We start from the raw sequence: 23,315 nt of genomic DNA, 5'->3' as shown, positions 1-23,315 counted from the left end.
CTGACCCACAACCTCTCCCAGCTCGAAACTCAGGTACATACACCAGAGCAGCAAGTTAAAGTGAAGGAGACACACATCCAAGACCGACACCCTAACCAGACACATGGGCACTGTCCCACTTCTGGAGAGGCTTTTGTTCATGTGAAGCAAGAGGGAGTGTGGTGGGGCTATTCAACTATAGGGGCGTCATGTCCAACATCCATCACCAGGGCTCACTGGGCAGTGATCAGGAGCAGGAACCCTGGCTGATTTCCCCTCCCTCTAACCCAGGGCTCACTGGGCAGTGATCAGGAGCAGGAACCCTGGCTGATTTCCCCTCCCTCTAACCCAGGGGTCGCTGGGCAGTGATCAGGAGCAGGAACCCTGGCTGATTTCCCCTCCCTCTAACCCAGGGGTGCGGAGGCCAATTACAGGTGGCCTACCTGAGCTGACTGGAATCAGGGAGCCTGGGCCGTATCGCCAGGACGGGACAGCCGTGGACCAATCAGTGCCGTTACTCACTTGGCCATCAGGAAGCCTCTGGCTTTTCATTCCCAGCAGAGAATCCTGTAGTTTGATCGAGACACTGGTGAATAAACAGCCCCCCCCCCCCCGTCGATCCAGAGCATCACCAACTCATCGCATTCCCGACTGACAGGGCAGGAACGAGTGAAACCGGCCGAGAGCTTCAGTGAAACTCATCGACTGACTGCAGTGAGGGCTCAGATCCCAGACCGGAGGCCAGGTCTCACGGGAACTCTTACATCCAAAGGGTTACAGAGGCTGCAGCACATTCCAGGACACTGAAGGTGACCGTACAAACAGGGCCAAGAGACAAGGGTGTGTTTCTAAACTAAGGCATATGGTGGGTGGGGGGTCTGGGCAGGTGGTGAGAGGGGTGGGCAGAGCACCTGTGGAACTGTAGCCCCCAAGGGTCCCCGTCTTCAGGTGGACTATATCGTGGGTGAGAAAGAAACTGAAATCGAGGCAGCAGGTTTAAAGGGGCAGAGTCCCTGGATCCAGAGATCGGGTTTAAAGGGGCAGAATCCCTGGATCCAGAGATCGGGTTTAAAGGGGCAGAGTCCCTGGATCCAGAGATCGGGTTTAAAGGGGCAGAGTCCCTGGATCCAGAGAGAGATCGGGTTTAAAGGGGCAGAGTCCCTGGATCCAGAGATCGGGTTTAAAGGGGCAGAATCCCTGGATCCAGAGATCGGGTTTAAAGGGGCAGAATCCCTGGATCCAGAGATCGGGTTTAAAGGGGCAGAGTCCCTGGATCCAGAGATCGGGTTTAAAGGGGCAGAGTCCCTTGATCCAGAGGTCAAGTTTAAAGGGGCAGAGTCCCTGGATCCAGAGATCGGGTTTAAAGGGGCAGAGTCCCTGGATCCAGAGATCAAGTTTAAAGGGGCAGAGTCCCTGGATCCAGAGAGAGATCGGGTTTAAAGGGGCAGAGTCCCTGGATCCAGAGATCGGGTTTAAAGGGGCAGAGTCCCTGGATCCAGAGAGAGATCGGGTTTAAAGGGGCAGAGTCCCTGGATCCAGAGATCAAGTTTAAAGGGGCAGAGTCCCTTGATCCAGAGGTCAAGTTTAAAGGGGCAGAGTCCCTGGATCCAGAGGTCGGGTTTAAAGGGGCAGAGTCCCTGGATCCAGAGGTCGGGTTTAAAGGGGCAGAGTCCCTGGATCCAGAGATCAGGTGTACAGGGGCAGAGTCCCTGGATCCAGAGATCAGGTGTACAGGGGCACAGTCCCTGGATCCAGAGATCGGGTTTAAAGGCTGGCGTTTGCTCCCGGTTGGCTCGGTGCTCCCGGGGCGAGGTCGGTGCAGAAACCAACACTCGCTGTGTTTGGCCATTTGATCAGGAGCCAGCAGAACAATCAGACAGAGTGTGTGTGGCTGGAGCACCAAGTGTTGTCACTGAGCCGCACTCTCTGCACAAACAGCGAGCCTCTTTGAAGTGCAAGTACTGAACGTCTCTGGGCAGGTACCACGGGCTGGGAGAGGCCACTCAGTCACTCAATGTTTGGAGCAGGAACAAAGGGTCTGTTGCCAAAATCTCTGAAAGCGATCCCGCCTGAGCTCATGGACGGGGAATCAGCTGCTCGCCTGAAGCCTGGTCAAATATCCTGGGCACAATGTCAGCCTGGAGTCACGGTGAGACTGTGGGGAGGCGAGAGTCAGGAGCAGACACACAGGATGTGATGTAGAGACAGGGACTTACCGCAAGAGGTTTTCAGCCCCAGCGCGCAGACGCATTGCTTTAATGATCTGCTGGTTGAGGGTCACTCTTTGGGTCTGGAGCTTGCTGCGGCCGGTCTGAGCATAAGGATTACACCCCTGAAAAACAAAACAACCCAGTCAGTGAGCGAGAGGGGGGGTGCAGGGAGTCTGTCTCTCTGTCTGAGTTTGGGGGGGGGGGGGGGGAGAAACAGTCTCTCTGAGGAGCGAGGGGGACAGTCTCTCTCTCTCTCTGGAGCGAGGGGGTCAGTCTCTCTCTCTCTCTCTCTCTCTCTCTCTGGAGCGAGGGGGGTCAGTCGCTCTCTCGAGCGAGGGGGTCAGTCGCTCTCTCTCTCGCTGAGTTTGGGGGGGGGGGGGGGGGGCAGTCTGTCAGTGAGAGTCAGACAGGGGGAAGCCTCTCAGGGGCGAGGCTGGGGAACAGCAATGTCTGCCACACTCCCTCTCTCCTTCCCCCAGCCTGTTCACACATAGCTCCCTAAACAGGTCCAGTTCACAGCTCGGGGCACAGTGACCTCTGCCTGAAGGTTTAACCAGCCCGGCTTCCAAAATTCAAACTTCCAGCCCATCGTAATAAATCGAGCGAGTTCAAATGAGGAGACAAACAGAATGAGAGAAACACAGAGTGTTTGGCCCGGAACAGTGAGGATTCAGAATTCAGGGTGCACCTGATAAAATCTACAGCACAAGGGGACCATTCAGCCCATCACACCTGCACTAGCTCGGAGAAAGAGGCAAGAAAGACTCGCACCTCTCCAGCACCTCGGCACGTCCCAAAAAACTTCACCGCCAATGAAGTACTTTGGAAGTGGAGTCACTGTTGCAATGTGGGAAACGCAGCAGCCAATTCACACACAGCAAGCTCCCACAAGCAGCCAATTCACACACCGCAAGCTCCCACAAGCAGCAATGTGCTAATGAGCAGAGAATCTGGTATCCAATTTGTTTGTGCTCTGCCTTCTCACCACATCTTTTTACACTTTTTCTTCTTTCAAATATTTATCCCCTTTCCTTTTAAAAGCCATTATAGATTGTGTTTCCCGCACTGTTGCTGGTCAGGCAGACCCGTGTGTAACAAAAACAGTTCATCAGTGGGACAAGAGGATTTAGCTTTAAATGAATGAAGTTGAAACCAAATTATATAAAAAGGTCTAATAATGATAAAACGTTTAGAATTTTGGGGCCCAAGATGTAGCAGGACATCTAACTTGAACATATGCATCGATCTCAGTCGTCGAGTCCATTCAAGGCTGAGATCGATAGATTTTTGGACTCTAGGGGAAATCGAGGGATATGGAGATTGGGCGGGAAAGTGGAGTTGAGGTTAAAGATCAGCCATGATCTTATTGAATGACGGATCAGGCTCGAGGGGCCGAATGGCCGACTTATTATCTACCAGGAGCAGAGAAGTTAGAGGGGCCCAAAATGTAGCAGGACGAGGCTAGGAGAATTGGGGCACTCGAAAGACTGTCTCATCTAACATTTCCTTGACGTCTTTTCGATGAGACGTTAAGCCGAGGCCCCGTCTGTCCCCCCCCTCGCACGGCCACGATTCAACGGAGCGCAGGAGAGTTCTCCCCGGTGTCCTGGGGCCAATATTTAGCCCTCAACTAGTATCACTAAAAACAGATTATCCGGTCATTATCACATCGCTGTTTGTGGGAGCTTGCTGTGCGCAAATTGGCTGCCGCGTTTCCCACATTACAACAGTGACTACACTTCAAAAAGTACTTCATTGGCTGTGAAGCGCTTTGGGACGTCCAGAGGTGATGACAAGTGCTATAGAAATGTAAGTCTTTATAGAAACATAGAAGATAGGAGCAGCAGTAGGCCATTCGGCCCCTCGATCCTGCTCCGCCATTCAATGAGATCATGGCTGATCATCCAAATTCGGTACCCTGTCTCTGCCTTCTCCCCATATCCCTTTAGCCTTAAGAAATATATCTAACTCCTTCTTGAGTTCTTACAGGTGATATATTATAATATATATAAGACCACAGGCTGCGATGAACCCACTAGGCCCATGAGCTGTATAACGAGTGCCTGACAGCGAGGAGGAGTCAGCAGCTACTTTCAGCTCGTGACCAGTGTGTGACTCATTCAATCCTGTGACATGGGTAAACTGCAATCTCAGGGTGTGGTTAGCACAGGGTGGGATCCTCCCGTGTGATCACATCCCAGCACAGGGCAGGCAAGACCATGACCCAGCCCAGGGCCTAGCCCCATCGCACCCCTCTCTCCCCAAACGCTCCCCGCCCCATCCCCCTCCCCAACACCCCTCTCCCCCCAAACGCTCCCCGCCCCATCCCTCGCCCCTCCCCAACTCGCCCCACCCCCCTCCCCCCAAACCCTCCCCGCCCCATCCTTCGCCCCTCCCCCAACTCGCCCAAACCCCCCCCCCAGCGCGGGGTCAGTGGGTCCGGCAGGTTCCAACCCACAGCAGAGGCCAGCAAGACCAGGGCTCGACCCCAGACCACCTTCATAATAAAAAGGGGGTGGGGGAGAAGGTTTAGAAGGGAATTGGACAAATACTTTTATTGCCCATCCCTAGTCGCCTTCTTGAATGGTGTGGAGATGCCGGAGTTGGACTGGGGTGGACAAATGTAAGAAGTCACACAACACCAGGTTATAGTCCAACAGCTTTATTTGAAATCACAAGCTTTCGGAGCGCTGCTCCTTCGTCAGGTGAAGTGGAGAAATGCATAAAGACACAGCTTATATAGTCAGAATAATGTCAGATGTTTACAGGTAATGTTTCCAACTGCCATTTATCACACCTCGGCAGAGAGATAATCACAGCAATCAAAGGTGTGGATGGTGTCCAAACAGGTCAGTCAGGAAAACATTACATCAAAGAACAATGAGGTGGGGTCACAAGGGGTCAAATATTGCAGATGCTGGGGTCTGTATGAAAAACAAAAAAAGACAAAAAACATTTTTTTTTGCTGGAAATCACAGCAGGTCCGGCCGCATCTGTGTGGAGAGAACAAGCCAACGACGACTCGAGTCTGGATGACCCTACGTCAGGTGGGGTTACATGTAGCGTGACATGAACCCAAGATCTCGGTTGAGGCCGTCCTCATGAGTGCGGAACTTGGCTATCAGTTTCTGCTCAACGATTTTGCGTTGTCGTGTGTCTCGAAGGCCGCCTTGGAGAATGCTTACCCAAAGATCGGAGGCTGCAACAGTGCTGTTGGGTAAATATTTGAAGTGGGAATATTTGCAGGGCCCTGGGGCAAGAGCCGGGGGAGTGGGGCTAACTGCAGAGAACCTTCCACACAGCTGGCACAGGCACGATGGGCCGAATGGCCTCCTTCTGTGCTGTATCATTCTGTGATTCCCTGAAAATCGGAAGGGAAATTTTCAGACGGACACACACGGTCAGTGAATGACCCTTGAACTCTCAGCCGTCAAATCCCACAGCTCACTCAGTGAGATGATGTTAGCAATACGAAAGAAAAAAAAGTGTTTAAATCACCATATCATTCTCAGCGAGGGAGGGAGGGAGCTGCACAACAGCCCTCCCCCAGAGTGATACAAAGCTCCTCATACACATCAACTTGCAATTCTATAGCGCCTTTAACGTAGTAAAATGTCCCAGGACATAAGCAATAGGAGCAGGAGTCGGCCATTCGGCCCCTCGAGCCTGCTCCGCCATTCAATAAGATCATGGCTGATCTTCTACCTCAACTCCACTTTCCTGCACTATCTCCATATCCCTTGATTCCCTTAATATCCAAAAATCTATCGATCTCTGTCTTGAATATACTCAACGACTGAGCCTCCACAGCCCTCTGGGGGAGAGAATTCCAAAGATTCACAACCCTCAGTGAAGAAATTTCTCCTCATCTCAGTCCTAAATGGCCAACCCCTTATTCTGAGACTGTGACCCCTGGTTCTAGACTCCCCAGCCAGGGGAAACATCCTCCCTGCATCTACCTTGTCGATCCCTGTAAGAATCTTGTATGTTTCAATGAGATCAACTCTCATTCTTCTAAACTTTAGAGAATATAGGCCTAGTCTACTCAATCTCTCCTCATAGGACAATCCTCCCATCCCAGGAACCAGTCTGGTGAACCTTCGTTGCACTCCCTCTATGGCAAGTATATCCTTCCTGAGGTAAGGAGACCAAAACTGTACACAATACTCCAGGTGTGGTCTCACCAAGGCCCTATATAATTGCAGTAAGACATTTTTACTCTTCTACGCTCCTGTGAAACATCATCAGACAAAATTTGACACTGACACACAAGGAGGTATTAGGACAGGTGACCAAAAGAGGTCGGTTTTAAGGAGTGTCTTAAGGTGGAGAGAGGCGGAGAGGTTTAGGGAGGGAATTCCAGAGCCTCGGGCCCAGGCAGCTGAAGGCATGGCCGCCAATGGTGGAGCAATGAAAATCAGGGGTGCGATGTAAAGCTCCGGGAGTTACTCCTGTGCCTCCCTAACCCTCTCGGGGGGATTCAAACACTCGCTGGTGTTGCTGCGCGCACAGCTCACTGACACTCGAGCAGTAACCCTCGACATCTTCCAGGAACACCGCACTCTGGCACTGTCAGAGTAACCTGCAGCGAACAGCCACAGAATATCAACGTGCAGCGGTTAAAGGACATTTTAAAAATTCAATTCACCATTGGATTAATCCCCACGTCACACATTCCTGCTATAAATGCAGCCATGGCAACCATCTGTTATCATTGTCGATTAATACATTCCAGAAGCTTCTCTCACACACACACCTTTGTGTACCTCAAGCAATCACAGCCACCAGCTGTAAACAGCAATAAAAACAGCTCCCCACCCCCAGGCTTCCAAGGGCCAGTATCTCCTTGCAGCAGAGACGCTGCGATTGATTGTTCGGTCGCGCCCCATGATATATATTTATGCTGGCTCACACCCCGATACACAGACTCTCACTGGGGTACCGGCTGCCTGCCAGCGCCCCACATTCCAGGCAAGAACCTGGACAACAAGCACTGGTAGGCTATTCGACTGCGAGGCATGACAGCAGAGCCCAATCAGACACGTACACGCTTCCACCAACTTTTGCTCACTTGTCCTAAATATTTCCTTCGGTGGCCTGGTGTCAAATTGTGTTACTTGTTCCTGTGAAGCACCTTTGGAGGTTTTACTAGGTTACAGGTGCTATATGAATACAGGTAGTTGTGGAGGACAGGATCAGGCTCCAGTGAGGCCCTTCAACCAGCTTCACTACCTAGGCTTATGCAACCAACCAACTCCCATTACAGGTTCCTCATTCCCCGTGGAACAGTAGCCCAGCCAATCAGACTCTGCCCACCCATCTCGAACACTCCTGTTCCAGGGTGGAGCTGGTTAATGCTGCACAACACAGCCTCCCCAGTGTCTCGCTCGCTCTGACTAACTGCTCAGTAAACAAACCGGTTTTATTGGCAGCAAATTAGTTTTGGGTAAACAGAACTATAAAAGCCGAGAGTCCTACAGATGGGAGCTGCCCTGCGGGAGGGTCCCTGTCCCCGTGGTGTGAACTATAAGCTGCGTATTAACCCAGTGCCCTGGCACAGGGGGGCGGGCACAGTGGGGGGGGGCAGATCACAGGGTCCCGGCTTCAATGCTTGGTTGGGATATTACAGTTGGCCTCAGTACCCTTGTCTTAGAGATCAGCTGGCCTTGCTGCTGATCACCCGTGCCTGCCTGCGCGCACGTGTGGACCCGCGCCTGCGTTTATCTGTGATTGAACTCTGCCGTGATGCCTCGCAGTCGAATAGCCTGCCACTGCTTACTGTGTTGGCTCCAGCACAGGGTGTGGGGTGCTGGAAGGCAGCCGGTGCCCCAGTGAGTGTCTGTGTCTCAGGGGAAGGGTAACCGTGCCGCTTCCTGTTAGTGGCTCCCTCTGCCAGACAGGGAAATTGATGGGGGTGTGCGTGACCCCCCAGCTCAGACTCTTAAGGAGCGTCTTAAAGGAGGGGGAACCAGAGCTTAGGGCCCAGGCAGCTGAAGGCACGGCCGCCAATGGTGGAGTGCAGAGATTCCAGAGGGTTGCAGGAGGTGAGAGATAGGGAGGGGTGAGGCAATGGAGGGATTTGAAAACAAGGATGAGAATTTTATAATTGAGGCGTTGCTACACCGGGAGCCAATGTAGGCCAGCGAGCACAGGGGAGATGGGCGAACAGGACTTGGTGCGAGTTAGGACATGGGCAGCCGAGTTTAGGATAAGCTTGTGATGATGTAGGGTGCAGGGAGGCCAGCCAGGAGTGTGTTGGAATAGTTGAGTCTCGAGGTAACAAAGGCAGGGATGAGGGTTTCAGCAGCGGATGAGCTGAGGCAGGGGCGGAGACGGGCGATGTTACGAGGTGGAAGTAGGCGGTCTTGGTGATGGTGCGGATAGGAGGACCTCACTGGAAGGGAGGTGCCTGTCTGATCTCCACCCTGCTCCCACACCCAGCCCAGGGGGCACCAGGCCTACTATTGCCTCAACACTGCTGGACAGGCCTGGACTGCGGGTCATGGAGCACAGGTAGAGGATACTGGGGAGAAAGATTCCCAATCGAACCAGTACTACTTCCGAGTTTCCACAGGGGGGGGGGGGGGGTGTGTGTGTGTGTGTGTGTGTGTGTGTGTGTGTGTGGAAGTGCCAGCACTGCCTCGAGCTGGCTGGGGGACACTTGGTGCCTCTTCACCGCAGGCAGACAAAGGAGCTCTTCATGCAACTCAACTCAACAGGAGCCAGTCGAGCAAACTGATGCCAACAGCCAGGGCAAGGTGCCCAGAGATCCTCTGCCAGGAATGAACAGGTAGGGAATCTGGACCCAGAAAATGGTGCCCTAGGTGGACGAGGCCCGGTCCGCTGCCCAGAGGAGGGGGGGGGGGGGGGGGAAGAAGAAAGGGTCGTATTTTTGTTCTTGGAATTTGGCCGATGCCAGCAACACAGTATTTATTGCCCATCCCGAGCTGCGAGGGCATCAAGAAGCCACAGCGTAGGCCGGGACTGGAGTCACGTGTAGGCCGGGACTGGAGTCACGTGTAGGCCAGGCCGGCTGCAACCCTGCCCTGAAGGGAGTTCAGGAACCAGTTGGGGTTTTATGACAATTAATTTATTGAATTCAATGTCCCTAACTTAGCCTGTGGGATTTCAACTCTCAACCTCTGGGTTTCCAGTCCAGTACCACAGCCCCTGCGGTTCTACCTGGGGGGCAGACAAGAAATCCGACTCAACCTCAGTCACTTTGTTCAGCTGCCTGTCAAAAGCAGTTATTAATATTATTCTCTATTGTAAACAGGGGCAGTGTTATCAGAACTAAAGGAGCATTGTAGTCCTAATTCTGTTAGAACAGTCCTTGATTTTGTACAGGACAATCTGAACTAACCACCCTTACAATGTGTAACATTAATCCTCTCCCACCGGCCCCGCCCCCCACCCAGAGCGGCATAAAGCAGGGCTAACATCTCACTTTGAACAACAAGAAATGCCAAACCCAGTACTGACAGGGTTGAAACTAATGGGGTCCCAGAGCTGCACCATCTGTACACAGCACTGCCCCTCAGTAACTGAAGGGAAGGCCTCCTCCTCTCTGCCTCGGGTTCTGGGCTGTTCTACTTGTTTAGTTCCTGTCAGCTCTGCTTGTCTGGGACCAGGACCATGGATCTACCAGTCACAGCGAGGCACTGTCCAGTGTGCCCATAAGCAGCATTTCTTCACTCAACACCACTTCTCAGTCTTTCCATCCCAGCTTTCACCCCTCCTCAGGGGTGTCACTGGACAATGATCAGGAGCAGGAACCCTGGCTGATTTCCCTCTCTCTCTAACCGAGGGGTCACTGGACAGTGATCAGGAGCAGGACCCTGGCTGATTCCCTCTCTCTAACCCAGGGGTCACTGGACAGTGATCAGGAACCCTGGCTGATTCCCCCTCTCTCTAACCCAGGGGTCACTGGACAGTGATCAGGAGCAGGACCCTGGCTGATTTCCCCTCTCTCTAACCCAGGGGTCACTGGACAGTGATCAGGAGCAGGACCCTGGCTGATTCCCCCTCTCTCTAACACTGGCTGAGTTCCTGGAAAGCGCGGGAGAAAAGCGAATGAAAATAAAGGGCCCTTGCTTATACTGTGCGTTCCCTTTCTCGCCACCTTCAATGATGCGAGCTCACAGAACTTGGAGACCAACCAGAACTTCCAGAAACATTGTCAGTAAACATATTGATTTTAGATAGCGAGTCACCTGTTCAAATTCCAGCCAACACCCAGTCCAGCTCGGGAGTATTGCAAACTTAACCCCACTCTGCATCTCGAGACTAACAGAAGAAAGCAGCTCCCCTTAATCAATAGATTTTTGGACTCTGGGGAAATCGAGGGATATGAGGATCGAGCAGAAAGTGGGGTTGAGGTCAAAGATCAGCCATGATCTTAATGAATGGCGGAGCAGGCTCGAGGGGCTGAATGGCCGACTCCTGCTCTTATCTCTTACGTCCTTATCTTCTTACACCTTCCACCCCGTTAACATGCAGGCTGCTGTCCCAGCACACCACCAGAAGCAGTGTGGAACAGGCAGCTTACACCAGTGATTCATTAACAGAAGGCAAATTAATTTACCACTCTGTCCAGTCTCAGCATAGTATCTAGCTGCCTCCCCTCCCATGTGAAGTGAAGTACGTTAGAGAACAGTGCATTTTCTTTGCCAAAATAATCCCACTGCCCCGCTCTCTCCCCATAGCCCTGCATCAATCCCAAACTAATCCCACTGCCCCGCTCTCCCGATAGCCCTGTATCAATCCCAAACTAATCCCACTGCCCCGCTCTCCCGATAGCCCTGTATCAATCCCAAACTAATCCCACTGCCCCGCTCTCTCCCCATAGCCCTGTATCAATCCCAAACTAATCCCACTGCCCCGCTCTCTCCCCATAGGCCTGTATCTCCCTCTGCTTCAAAAAATCATCCAGTTTTCCCTTTAACGAGTGGTCTCGGTCGCCCCCACTCCCTGTGGCAAAACATAAACACGCCATCACCCCTCTGTGTAAAGCTATTTCTCCTCAACAGTGGTGTAAGTGGAGACACTCAGTGTTTTCAAGGGGAGACTGGACAGGCACTTGAGGGGAATAAACTTGCAGGGCTACGGGGATAGAGCGGGGGAATGGCACAGACTGGATTGTTCTACAGAGAGCTGGCACGGACTCGATGGGCCGAATGGCCTCCTCCTGTGCCGTTATGACTGACGATTCTGAATTGATGACTCCTCATCAACGATTGCCCAGAGCAAACAATCTTTCCATTTTCACTATCAAAACCCTTCATCAACTTTAAAAAAAGTTGTGAATCAACTCTAAGCCAATTCTGACGGCTATAAAGGACGCGTTGTCGCCTCTTTGGCCCTTCCCACCCCCAGCAACACACCCACTGAACACAACCCCCCCAGCAACACACCCACTGAACACAACCCCCCCAGCAACACACCCACTGAACACAACCCACCCAGCAACACACCCACTGAACACAACCCACCCACTGAACACACCCACTGAACACAACCCACCCAGCAACACACCCACTGAACACAACCCACCCAGCAACACACCCACTGAACACAACCCACCCAGCAACACACCCCACCCAGCAACACACCCCACCCAGCAACACACCCACTGAACACAACCCACCCAGCAACAACCCACTGTACACAACCCACCCAGACAGTGCCTGACCCCAGACAGCTCAGGATTAATCCCCAAAAACCAAGTTCCAACTACCTCAACCCCGGCTCAACAATCACAAGAGAAGCTCTGCTGTCCCAGTGCAGCCTCTGCCCCGTACCACACACACACACAATTACACCAAGAATAAAAGAACTTTAATCAAAAAAATTAGTCAACACTGACATGAAGTTCGTAAGCAAATCCAAGTGTATCGCTGCCCCAGTTTTATTAATTTATACTGCGCTCGTGTTTACTAATTCCTGATGTAATTTGATAGAGGTGTGCAAAATCACGAGCAGTTTTGATCGAGTAAATAAGGAGAAACTGTTTCCAGTGGCAGGAGGGTCGGTAACCAGAGGTCACAGATTTAAGGTGATTGGCAAAAGAACCAGAGGATAAGAATGTTTTTTAATAAACGCAGCGAGTTGTTGTGATCTGGAATGCACTGCCTGAAAGGACGGTGGGAGCAGACTCGAGGCAATACATTTTGGAAGGAAGAATATGGAGGCCACATACTGCTTGGATAATAAGAGACTAAATGGGGTAGAGGAGCAGCGGGATCTGGGGGTACAGATACACAAATCACTAAAAGTAGCGAGGCTGGTTAATAAGGCCATGAAAAAAAGCCATCAAATCACTGGGGTTCACTTCTAGAAGGATAGAATTGAAAAGCAGAGGTTCTGTTAAACTTGTACAGAACCTCTGTTAGACCACACTTGGAGTACTGCGAACAGTTCTGGTCCCCATATTATAAAAAGGATACAGAGGCAGTGGAGAAGGTGCAAAAAAGATTTACTAGAATGATACCAGAACTGAGAGGTTCTAACTATCGGGAAAGACTGAACAGGCTGGGGCTCTTTTCTCTAAAAAAAAAACCTGAGGGGTGACCCGATCAAGGTCTTTAAAATGATGAAAGGATTTGATAGGGTAGATATAGAGATGATGTTTCCTCTTGTGGGGGGAGACCAGAACTAGGGGCCATCAATATAAGATAATCACTAATAAATCCAATAGGGGATTCTTTACCCAGAGAGTGGTGAGAATGTGGAACTCGCTACCACAGGGAGTGGTTGAGGTGAATAGTATCGATACATTTAAGGGGAAGCTAAATAAACACAGGAGGGAGAAGGGAATAGAGGGATATGTTGATAGGGTGAGATGGAGAGGGGTGGGAGGAGGCTCGTGTGGAGCATGAACACCAGCATGGACCTGTGGGATCAAATGGGCTGTCTGTGCTGTCAATACTTTGTAATTGTAACTTTCAAAATGGAGAATTGGATAAATACTTGAAAAGGAAACATTTGCAGGACTATAGGGATAGATCAGGGGAGTGGGACTAATTGGAGAGCTCTTTCAAAGAGCCGGCACAGGCACAATGGGCCGAATGGCCTCCTACTGTGCTGTGTGATTCTGTCATGGGGATGTGCACAGTCTCTTACCTTCACTGCCCCAGTGGGAACAGTCCCAGTATCAGTCTCTCCCCATTACTCTAGTTCCCATCCCTGAACACCCTGGTGAATCCACACTGCTCCCTGAGGCGGTCCTGTCCTTCCTGGAAAGGGACTCCCGGAGGTGCTCTCACTGCAGTCCCTGGAATCAGCAACACCCAACCCCGGGACCCCAACCCCGGGACCCCACCCCGACCCCAACCCCGGGACCCCCAACCCCGGGACCCCACCCCAACCCCGGGACCCCACCCCGACCCCAACGCCAGGACTCCACCCCAACGCCGGGACCCCACCCTCGGGACCCCACCCCAACCCCGACACCCCACCCCGACACCCCAACCCTGGGACCCCACCCCGACACCCCAACCCTGGGACTCCACCCCGACACCCCAACCCCGGGACCCCACCCCGACCCCAGGACCCCACCCCGACACCCCACCCCGACACCCCAACCCTGGGACCCCACCCCGACACCCCAACCCCGGGACTCCACCCCGACCCCAACCCCGACACCCCAACCCCGGGACTCCACCCCGACCCCAACCCCGACACCCCAACCCCGGGACTCCACCCCGACACCCCAACCCCGACACCCCAACCCCGGGACTCCACCCCGACCCCAACCCCGACACCCCAACCCCGGGACCCCACCCCGACACCCCAACCCCGGGACTCCACCCCGACCCCAACCCCGACACCCCAACCCCGGGACTCCACCCCGACCCCAACCCCGACACCCCAACCCCGACACCCCAACCCCGGGACTCCACCCCGACACCCCAACCCCGACACCCCAACCCCGGGACTCCACCCCGACCCCAACCCCGACACCCCAACCCCGGGACTCCACCCCGACCCCAACCCCGACACCCCAACCCCGACACCCCAACCCCGGGACTCCACCCCGACCCCAACCCCGACACCCCAACCCCGGGACTCCACCCCGACCCCAACCCCGACACCCCAACCCCGACACCCCAACCCCGGGACTCCACCCCAACCCCGAAACCCCGACACCCCAACCCCGGGACTCCACCCCGACCCCAACACCCCGACACCCCAACCCCGGGACTCCACCCCGACCCCAACCCCGACACCCCAACCCCGGGACTCCACCCCGACCCCAACCCCGACACCCCAACCCCGACACCCCAACCCCGGGACTCCACCCCAACCCCGAAACCCCGACACCCCAACCCCGGGACTCCACCCCGACCCCAACACCCCGACACCCCAACCCCGGGACTCCACCCCGACCCCAACCCCGACACCCCAACCCCGGGACTCCACCCCGACCCCAACCCCGACACCCCAACCCCGGGACTCCACCCCGACCCCAACCCCGACACCCCAACCCCGGGACTCCACCCTGACCCCCCAACCCCGGGACTCCACCCCAACCCCGACACCCCAACCCCGGGACTCCACCCCGACCCCAACCCCGACACCCCAACCCCGGGACTCCACCCCGACCCCAACACCCCAACCCCGGGACTCCACCCCGACCCCAACCCCGACACCCCAACCCCGGGACTCCACCCCTACCCCAACCCCGACACCCCAACCCCGGGACTCCACCCCAACCCCGAAACCCCGACACCCCAACCCCGGGACTCCACCCCGACCCCAACCCCGGGACTCCACCCCGACCCCAACCCCGGGACTCCACCCCGACCCCAACCCCGACACCCCAACCCCGGGACTCCACCCCGACCCCCCAACCCCGGGACTCCACCCCGACCCCCCAACCCCGGGACTCCACCCCAACCCCGACACCCCAACCCCGGGACTCCACCCCGACCCCGACACCCCAACCCCGGGACTCCACCCCGACCCCAACCCCGACACCCCAACCCTGGGACTCCACCCCGGCCCCAACCTCGCCGCTCAACGCAAACAACGATTGGGGCAAAGAGGCGATTGTAAGGCGGAGCCCCGGGAAGGGAGCAGGAGACTCACTGCACCCCCAGACTCGGGCCCCTCTCCCCAGGACCCCCCGGTCACTGACCTTGCGGAAGTAGCTGTTTTCCCGCAGGGGTCTGGGCGGGTGTCCGGCGGGCAGGATGGTGTCCATGGCGGGGCCGGAGCGGGGTCTCCGGGCTCCGCTCTCTCTGTGTCTGTGCTGTGCGGGGCGCGGACTCTCTCTCTCTCTCTGAGCTCCGCTCTCAGTCTGTGTGTGCTGGACTCCTGTCTCTCCCCGGGCTCCGGCTGCTCTGAGCTCTCTCTCTCTCTCTGTGTGACTTTAATCTCGGCGGGTTCCTCCCACTTGACGCATCACACCCAGTGTCAGAGCCACAAACAGCCGCTCCTGACCCAGGGTTCAGGGTGCGATTGCAGGGTTTGCAAACATAGAAACATAGAAGATAGGAGCAGGAGTAGGCCATTCGGCCCCTCGAGTCTGCTCCGCCATTCAATGCGATCATGGCTGATCATCCAAACTCAGTACCCTGTCCCTGCCTTCTCCCCATACCCCTGGATCCCTTTAGCCTTAAGGAATATATCCAACTCCTTCTTCAATATATTTAATGAATTGGCCTCCACTGCCTTCTGTGGTAGAGAATTCCACAGGTTCACCACTCTCTGGGTGAAGAAATTCCTCATCTCTGTCCTAAATGGCCTGCCCCTTATCCTTAGACTGTGACCCCTGGTTCTGGACTCCCCCGCCATCGGGAACATCCTTCCTGCATCTAGTCTGTCTAGTCCTGTTAGAATTTTATAAGTTTCAATGAGATCCCCTCTCATTCTTCTAAACTCCAGCGAGTATAAGCCCAATCGACACAATCTCTCCTCATACGTCATTCCTGCCATCCCAGGTATCAGTCTGGTGAATCTTCGCTGCACTCCCTCCATGGCAAGAACATCCTTCCTCAGATAAGGCAACCAAAACTGCACACAATACTCAAGGTGCGGTCTCACCAAGGCCCTGTACAACTGCAGCAAGACATCCTTGTTCCTGTACTCGAACCCTCTCGCTACGAAGGCCAAAATACCATTTGCCTTCTTAACCGCCTGCTGCACCTGCATGCTTACCTTCAGCGACTGGTGCACAAGGACACCCAGGTCTCGTTGCACTTCCACTTCTCCCAATCTATTGCCATTCAGATAATTCTGCCCAATCACCCAACCTGTCCAAATCATACTGGAGTTTCTCGGCATCCTCCTCACAGCACACATGCCCACCCAGCTTTGTGTCGTCTGCAAACTTGGAGATATTACATCTAGTTCCCTTGTCTAGATCATTAATATATATTGTGAATAGCTGGGGTCCTAGGACCGATCCCTGCGGTACCCAACTAGTCACTGCCTGCCACTTGGAAAAAGACCCATTTATTCCAACTCTTTGCTTCCTGTCTGCCAACCAGTTCTCTATCCAAGTTAGTACCTTGCCCCCAATTCCATGTGCTTTAACTTTACACGCTAATCTCTTATGTGGGACCTTATCAAAAGCCTTCTGAAAGTCCAAATACACCACATCCACTGGTTCTCCCTTATCTATTCTACCAGTTACATCCTCAAAAAATTCCAGTAGATTAGTCAAGCACGATTTACCTTTTGTAAATCCATGTTGACTTTGTCCGATCCTGTCACTGTTTTCCAAGTGCTCTGCTATTACATCTTTTATAATGGACTCTAGCATTTTCCCCACTACCGATGTCGGGCTTACCGGTCTATGATTCCCCGTTTTCTCTCTACCACCTTTTTTGAATAGTGGGGTTACATTAGCTACCCTCCAATCCATGGGAACTGCTCCAGAGTCTATTGAATTTTGGAAGATGACCAGCAATGCATCTACTATTTCTAGGGCCACTTCCTTAAGTACCCTGGGATGTAGATTATCAGGCCCTGGGGATTTATCGGCCTTCAATCCCATCAATTTCCCTAACACCATTTCCCTACAAATACTGATTTCTTTCAGTTCCTCCCTCTCATCAGACCCTATGTTCCCCGGCATCTCTGGGAGGTTATTTGTGTCCTCCTTTGTGAAGACAGAACCAAAGTATGTATTTAATTGGTCTGCCATTTCTTTGTTCCCCATTATAAATTCCCCTGATTCTGACTGCAAGGGACCTACGCTTGACTTCACCAATCTATTTCTCTTCACATATCTATAGAAGCTTTTACAGTCAGTTTTTATGTTCCCTGCAAGCTTACTCTCATATTCTATTTTCCCCCTCTTAATGAATCCCTTTGAACTCCTTTGCTGAATCCTAAACTGTTCCCAATCCTCAGGTGGAGGCCATTCAGCCCCTCGAACCTGCTCCACATTCAATGAGATCATCAACTCCATATACCCACCTTTTCCCCCATATCCCTTAATACCTTTAGTTAACAGAAAGCTATCAATCTCTGATTTAAAATTAACAATTGACCCAGCATCAATTGCCGTTTGCAGAAGAGAGTTCCAAACTTCTCCCACCCTTTGTGTGTCGAAGTGTTTCCTAATTTCACTCCTGAAAGGTCTGGCTCTAATTTTTAGACTCTGTCCCCAGTCCGAGACTCCCCAACCAGCGGAAATAGTTTCTCTCTATCGACCCTATCTGTTCCCCTTAATATCCTGAAAACTTCGATCAGATCACCCCTTAACCTTCTAAATTCTAGGGAATACAACCCTAGTTTGTGTAATCTCTCCTCGTAACTTAACCCTTGAAGTCCGGGTATCATTCTGGTAAACCTGTGCTGCACTCCCTCCAAGGCCAATATATCCTTCCTAAGGTGTGGTGCCCAGAACTGCTCCCAGTGCTCCAGGTGTGGGCTAACCAGGGCTTTGTACAGCTGCAGCATAACTTCTACCCCCTTGTACTCTGGTCCTCTCGATATAAAGGCCAGCATTCTATTGGCCTTTTTGATTATTTTCTGTACCTGTTCATGACATTTTAATGATCTGTGTACCTGGACCCCCCGAGTCTCTTTGGATCTCCACTGTTTCTAGCTTTTCACCATTTAGAAAGTACCCTGTTCGATCCTTTTTAGGTCCAAAGTGGATGACCTCACATTTGCTTACATTGAAATCCACTTGCCACAGTTTTGCCCATTCACTCAATCTGTTAACAACAACAACAACTAGTTTTATATCCCTTTGTAATTTTATGCTTCCATTTACCCTGCCTACAATGCCGCCTATCTTTGTGTCATCAGCAAATTTGGATATATGACTTTCTATCCCATCATCTAAGTCATTAATAAATATTGTGAATATTTGAGGCCCCAACACAGATCCCTGTGGGACACCACTAGTCACCTCCTGCCAATTACAGCACCTGCCCATTATCCCCACTGCCTGTCTCCTGCTGCTCAGCCAATTTCCTAACCAGGCCAATAATTTGCCCTCAGCTCCATGGGCTTCTACCTTAGTTAACAGTCTCTTATGTGGGACTTTATCAAATGCCTTCTAGAAGTCTATATAAATAACATCCATAGACATTCCCCTGTCCACTACTTTAGTCACCTCTTCAAAAAATTCAATCAGGTTTGTCAGGCATGACCTACCTTTTACAAATCTAATAGGGTTCCGATTGCGGGGTTTAAGGGTGCTGATTGCAGGGTTTAAGGGTGCTGATTGCGGGGTTTAAGGGTGCGGATTGCGGGGTTTAAGGGTGCTGATTGCGGGGTTTAAGGGTGCCGATTGCAGAGTTTAAGGGTGCGGATTGCGGGGTTTAAGGGTGCTGATTGCGGGGTTTAAGGGTGCCGATTGCAGAGTTTAAGGGTGCGGATTGCGGGGTTTAAGGGTGCTGATTGCAGGGGTTTAAGGGTGCTGATTGCAGGGGTTTAAGGGTGCTGATTGCGGGGTTTAAGGGTGCGGATTGTAGGGTTTAAAAGTGCTGATTGCGGGGTTTAAGGGTGCTGATTGCGGGGTTTAAGGGTGCGGATTGCGGGGTTTAAGGGTGCTGATTGCGGGGTTTAAGGGTGCTGATTGCGGGGTTTAAGGGTGCTGATTGCGGGGTTTTAAGGGTGCGGATTGCAGGGTTTAAGGGTGCCGATTGCAGGGTTTAAGGGTGTCGATTGCAGGGTTTAAGGGTGCTGATTGCAGGGTTTTAAGGGTGCTGATTGCGGGGTTTAAGGTGCTGATTGCGGGGTTTAAGGGTGCGGATTGCGGGGTTTAAGGGTGCTGATTGCGGGGTTTAAGGGTGCTGATTGCAGGGTTTAAGGGTGCGGATTGCGGGGTTTGAGGGTGCTGATTGCAGGGGTTTAAGGGTGCCGATTGCAGGGTTTAAGGGTGCCAATTGCAGGGTTTAAGGGTGCGGATTGCGGGGTTTAATGGTGCAGATTGCGGGGTTTAAGGGTGCTGATTGCGGGGTTTAAGGGTGCTGATTGCGGGGTTTGAGGGTGCGGATTGCGGGGTTTGAGGGTGCGGATTGCAGGGTTTAAGAGTGCTGATTGCGGGGTTTAAGGGTGCTGATTGCGGGGTTTGAGGGTGCTGATTGCAGGGTTTAAGGGTGCTGATTGCGGGGTTTAAGGGTGCTGATTGCGGGGTTTAAGGGTGCGGATTGCGGGGTTTAAGGGTGCTGATTGCGGGGTTTAAGGGTGCTGATTGCGGGGTTTAAGGGTGCGGATTGCGGGGTTTGAGGGTGCTGATTGCAGGGTTTAAGGGTGCTGATTGCGGGGTTTAAGGGTGCGGATTGCGGGGTTTAAGGGTGCTGATTGCGGGGTTTAAGGGTGCGGATTGCGGGGTTTAAGGGTGCTGATTGCGGGGTTTAAGGGTGCGGATTGCGGGGTTTAAGAGTGCTGATTGCGGGGTTTAAGGGTGCGGATTGCGGGGTTTGAGGGTGCTGATTGCGGGGTTTAAGGGTGCTGATTGCGGGGTTTAAGGGTGCTGATTGTAGGGTTTAAGGGTGCTGATTGCGGGGTTTAAGGGTGCGGATTGTAGGGTTTAAGGGTGCTGATTGCGGGGTTTAAGGGTGCTGATTGCGGGGTTTAAGGGTGCTGATTGCGGGGTTTGAGGGAGCGGATTGCGGGGTTTGAGGCTGCGGATTGCGGGGTTTGAGGGTGCTGATTGTGGGGTTTCAGGGTGCTGATTGCGGGGTTTAAGGGTGCCGATTGCGGGGTTTAAGGGTGCTGATTGCAGGGTTTAAGGGTGCTGATTGCGGGGTTTAAGGGTGCGGATTGCGTGGTTTAAGGGTGCTGATTGCGGGGTTTAAGGGTGCTGATTGTGGGGTTTAAGAGTGCTGATTGCGGGGTTTAAGGGTGCTGATTGCGGGGTTTGAGGGTGCTGATTGCAGGGTTTAAGGGTGCTGATTGCGGGGTTTAAGGGTGCTGATTGCGGGGTTTAAGGGTGCGGATTGCGGGGTTTAAGGGTGCTGATTGCGGGGTTTGAGGGTGCGGATTGCGGGGTTTGAGGGTGCTGATTGCAGGGTTTGAGGGTGCTGATTGCGGGGTTTAAGGGTGCGGATTGCGGGGTTTAAGGGTGCTGATTGCGGGGTTTGAGGGAGCGGATTGCGGGGTTTGAGGCTGCGGATTGCGGGGTTTGAGGGTGCTGATTGCGGGGTTTAAGGGTGCGGATTGCGGGGTTTAAGGGTGCTGATTGCGGGGTTTAAGGGTGCTGATTGTAGGGTTTAAGGGTGCTGATTGCGGGGTTTAAGGGTGCGGATTGTAGGGTTTAAGGGTGCTGATTGCGGGGTTTAAGGGTGCTGATTGCGGGGTTTAAGGGTGCTGATTGCGGGGTTTGAGGGAGCGGATTGCGGGGTTTGAGGCTGCGGATTGCGGGGTTTGAGGGTGCTGATTGTGGGGTTTCAAGGTGCTGATTGCGGGGTTTAAGGGTGCCGATTGCGGGGTTTAAGGGTGCTGATTGCAGGGTTTAAGGGTGCTGATTGCGGGGTTTAAGGGTGCGGATTGCGGGGTTTAAGGGTGCTGATTGTAGGGTTTAAGGGTGCTGATTGCGGGGTTTAAGGGTGCGGATTGTAGGGTTTAAGGGTGCTGATTGTGGGGTTTAAGGGTGCTGATTGCGGGGTTTGAGGGAGCTGATTGCGGGGTTTAAGGGTGCTGATTGCGGGGTTTAAGGGTGCGGATTGTAGGGTTTAAGGGTGCTGATTGCGGGATTTAAGGGTGCTGATTGCGGGGTTTAAGGGTGCTGATTGCGGGGTTTGAGGGTGCTGATTGCGGGGTTTGAGGCTGCGGATTGCGGGGTTTGAGGGTGCTGATTGCGGGGTTTGAGGGTGCTGATTGTAGGGTTTAAGGGTGCTGATTGCGGGGTTTAAGGGTGCTGATTGTAGGGTTTAAGGGTGCTGATTGCGGGGTTTAAGGGTGTGCGGATTGTAGGGTTTAAGGGTGCTGATTGCGGGGTTTGAGGGAGCTGATTGCGGGGTTTGAGGGAGCTGATTGCGGGGTTTAAGGGTGTGGATTGTAGGGTTTAAGGGTGCGGATTGTAGGGTTTAAGGGTGCTGATTGCGGGGTTTAAGGGTGCTGATTGCGGGGTTTGAGGGAGCGGATTGCGGGGTTTGAGGGAGCGGATTGCGGGGTTTGAGGCTGCGGATTGCGGGGTTTGAGGGTGCTGATTGCGGGGTTTGAGGGTGCTGATTGCGGGGTTTGAGGGTGCTGATTGTAGGGTTTAAGGGTGCGGATTGCGGGGTTTAAGGGTGCTGATTGTAGGGTTTAAGGGTGCTGATTGCGGGGTTTAAGGGTGCGGATTGTAGGGTTTAAGGGTGCTGATTGCGGGGTTTGAGGGAGCTGATTGCGGGGTTTGAGGGAGCTGATTGCGGGGTTTAAGGGTGCGGATTGTAGGGTTTAAGGGTGCGGATTGTAGGGTTTAAGGGTGCTGATTGCGGGGTTTAAGGGTGCTGATTGCGGGGTTTGAGGGAGTGGATTGCGGGGTTTGAGGGAGCGGATTGCGGGGTTTGAGGGTGCTGATTGCGGGGTTTGAGGGTGCTGATTGCGGGGTTTGAGGGTGCTGATTGTGGGGTTTCAGGGTGCTGATTGTGGGGTTTCAGGGTGCTGATTGTGGGGTTTCAGGGTGCTGATTGCGGGGTTTAAGGGTGCTGATTGCGGGGTTTAAGGGTGCTGATTGCGGGGTTTCAGGGTGCTGATTGTGGGGTTTCAGGGTGCTGATTGCGGGGTTTAAGGGTGCCGATTGCGGGGTTTAAGGGTGCTGATTGCAGGGTTTAAGGGTGCTGATTGCGGGGTTTAAGGGTGCTGATTGGGGGTTTTAAGGGTGCTGATTGCGGGGTTTAAGGGTGCCGATTGCGGGGTTTAAGGGTGCTGATTGCAGGGTTTAAGGGTGCTGATTGCGGGGTTTAAGGGTGCTGATTGGGGGTTTTAAGGGTGCTGATTGCGGGGTTTAAGGGTGCTGATTGCTGGGTTTGGGGGTGCGGATTCAACAATCAGTACCCTACACCCCAATAATTCATGCAATCAGTGGGCTGCAGCTCAGTAAACCCATATGTAAACACACACCACCCTGAAAATTAAACAGTTCTGCCGACCAAACCAGCTGCTCCTATTTCCTCAACCGTTCCCACAGCAACTCCTGAACAGCTCTGGCACATTTCCAAGGTTCAGAGAGAAGCGAATGATTCCCAGAAGATAAAAAGCCTGCTAGGTGGCAACCAGCCTGCCCAGAAATACAACACTCGCAGGAAAGCTACAAGGACTGCATACAAAACACAAATGATAATGTGGCGTGTTGTTGTGAACCCGTTCCACTGGGAAAGCTTTAGAAAACAAATCCATCTATTTAAGAGGGAATTATTGTCAGACACCGAACTTATTGTGAACAGCGGCCAATTCTGCATCTCAAGGACGTTGGCTCACAGAGGGACAAGTCACAAATCGTCAACTGGAAAAGTTTCAGATCATCCACCTGTTCTCGGCACATTGAGCCGATCGCAGCCAAGCCCAGTGGCAGAGCAATTGGGTTTCAGCATCTGTCGGCTGGGAGGGTGGAAGCTCGGCGAGTGTTCCCAGTGTGTTCATGCAGCCTGTGCCCGCACCTGAACTAGGAGAGCCCGGGATCCAGCTCATTTCGTTGTTGTTTGGGATGAGGCAGACACCGACAAGGCCGCATTA

General features: G+C 53.2%; 1 protein-coding gene across 2 annotated transcripts in view; it reads right to left on the bottom strand.

Moving 5' to 3' along the window:
- Positions 1-15,556, bottom strand: part of rhpn2 (rhophilin, Rho GTPase binding protein 2) — a 44,893-nt gene extending 29,337 nt beyond the window's left edge. Inside the window, exons 1-2 of one of the 2 annotated variants that reach the window (XM_085991919.1) lie at positions 15,328-15,550; positions 2,196-2,311 (exon numbers count right to left, since the gene is read on the bottom strand). In XM_085991919.1, the coding sequence (XP_085848045.1) occupies positions 2,196-2,311; positions 15,328-15,393 (182 nt within the window). In that variant the 5' untranslated portion in view covers positions 15,394-15,550. Of the gene's footprint in view, positions 1-2,195; positions 2,312-15,327 lie in introns of both variants that reach the window. The other variant, XM_085991918.1, reaches the window with a different exon arrangement.
- Between the last annotated feature and the right edge of the window lie 7,759 nt (positions 15,557-23,315).

The sequence above is a fragment of the Somniosus microcephalus genome, chromosome 6 (assembly GCF_052327205.1).
Source record: "Somniosus microcephalus isolate GS21.2 chromosome 6, FLI_Smic_1.0, whole genome shotgun sequence".
Taxonomy (NCBI): Eukaryota; Metazoa; Chordata; class Chondrichthyes; order Squaliformes; family Somniosidae; genus Somniosus; species Somniosus microcephalus.
Note: the sequence above shows the minus strand (reverse complement) of the source record. Positions and strands in the feature narration are given on the sequence as shown.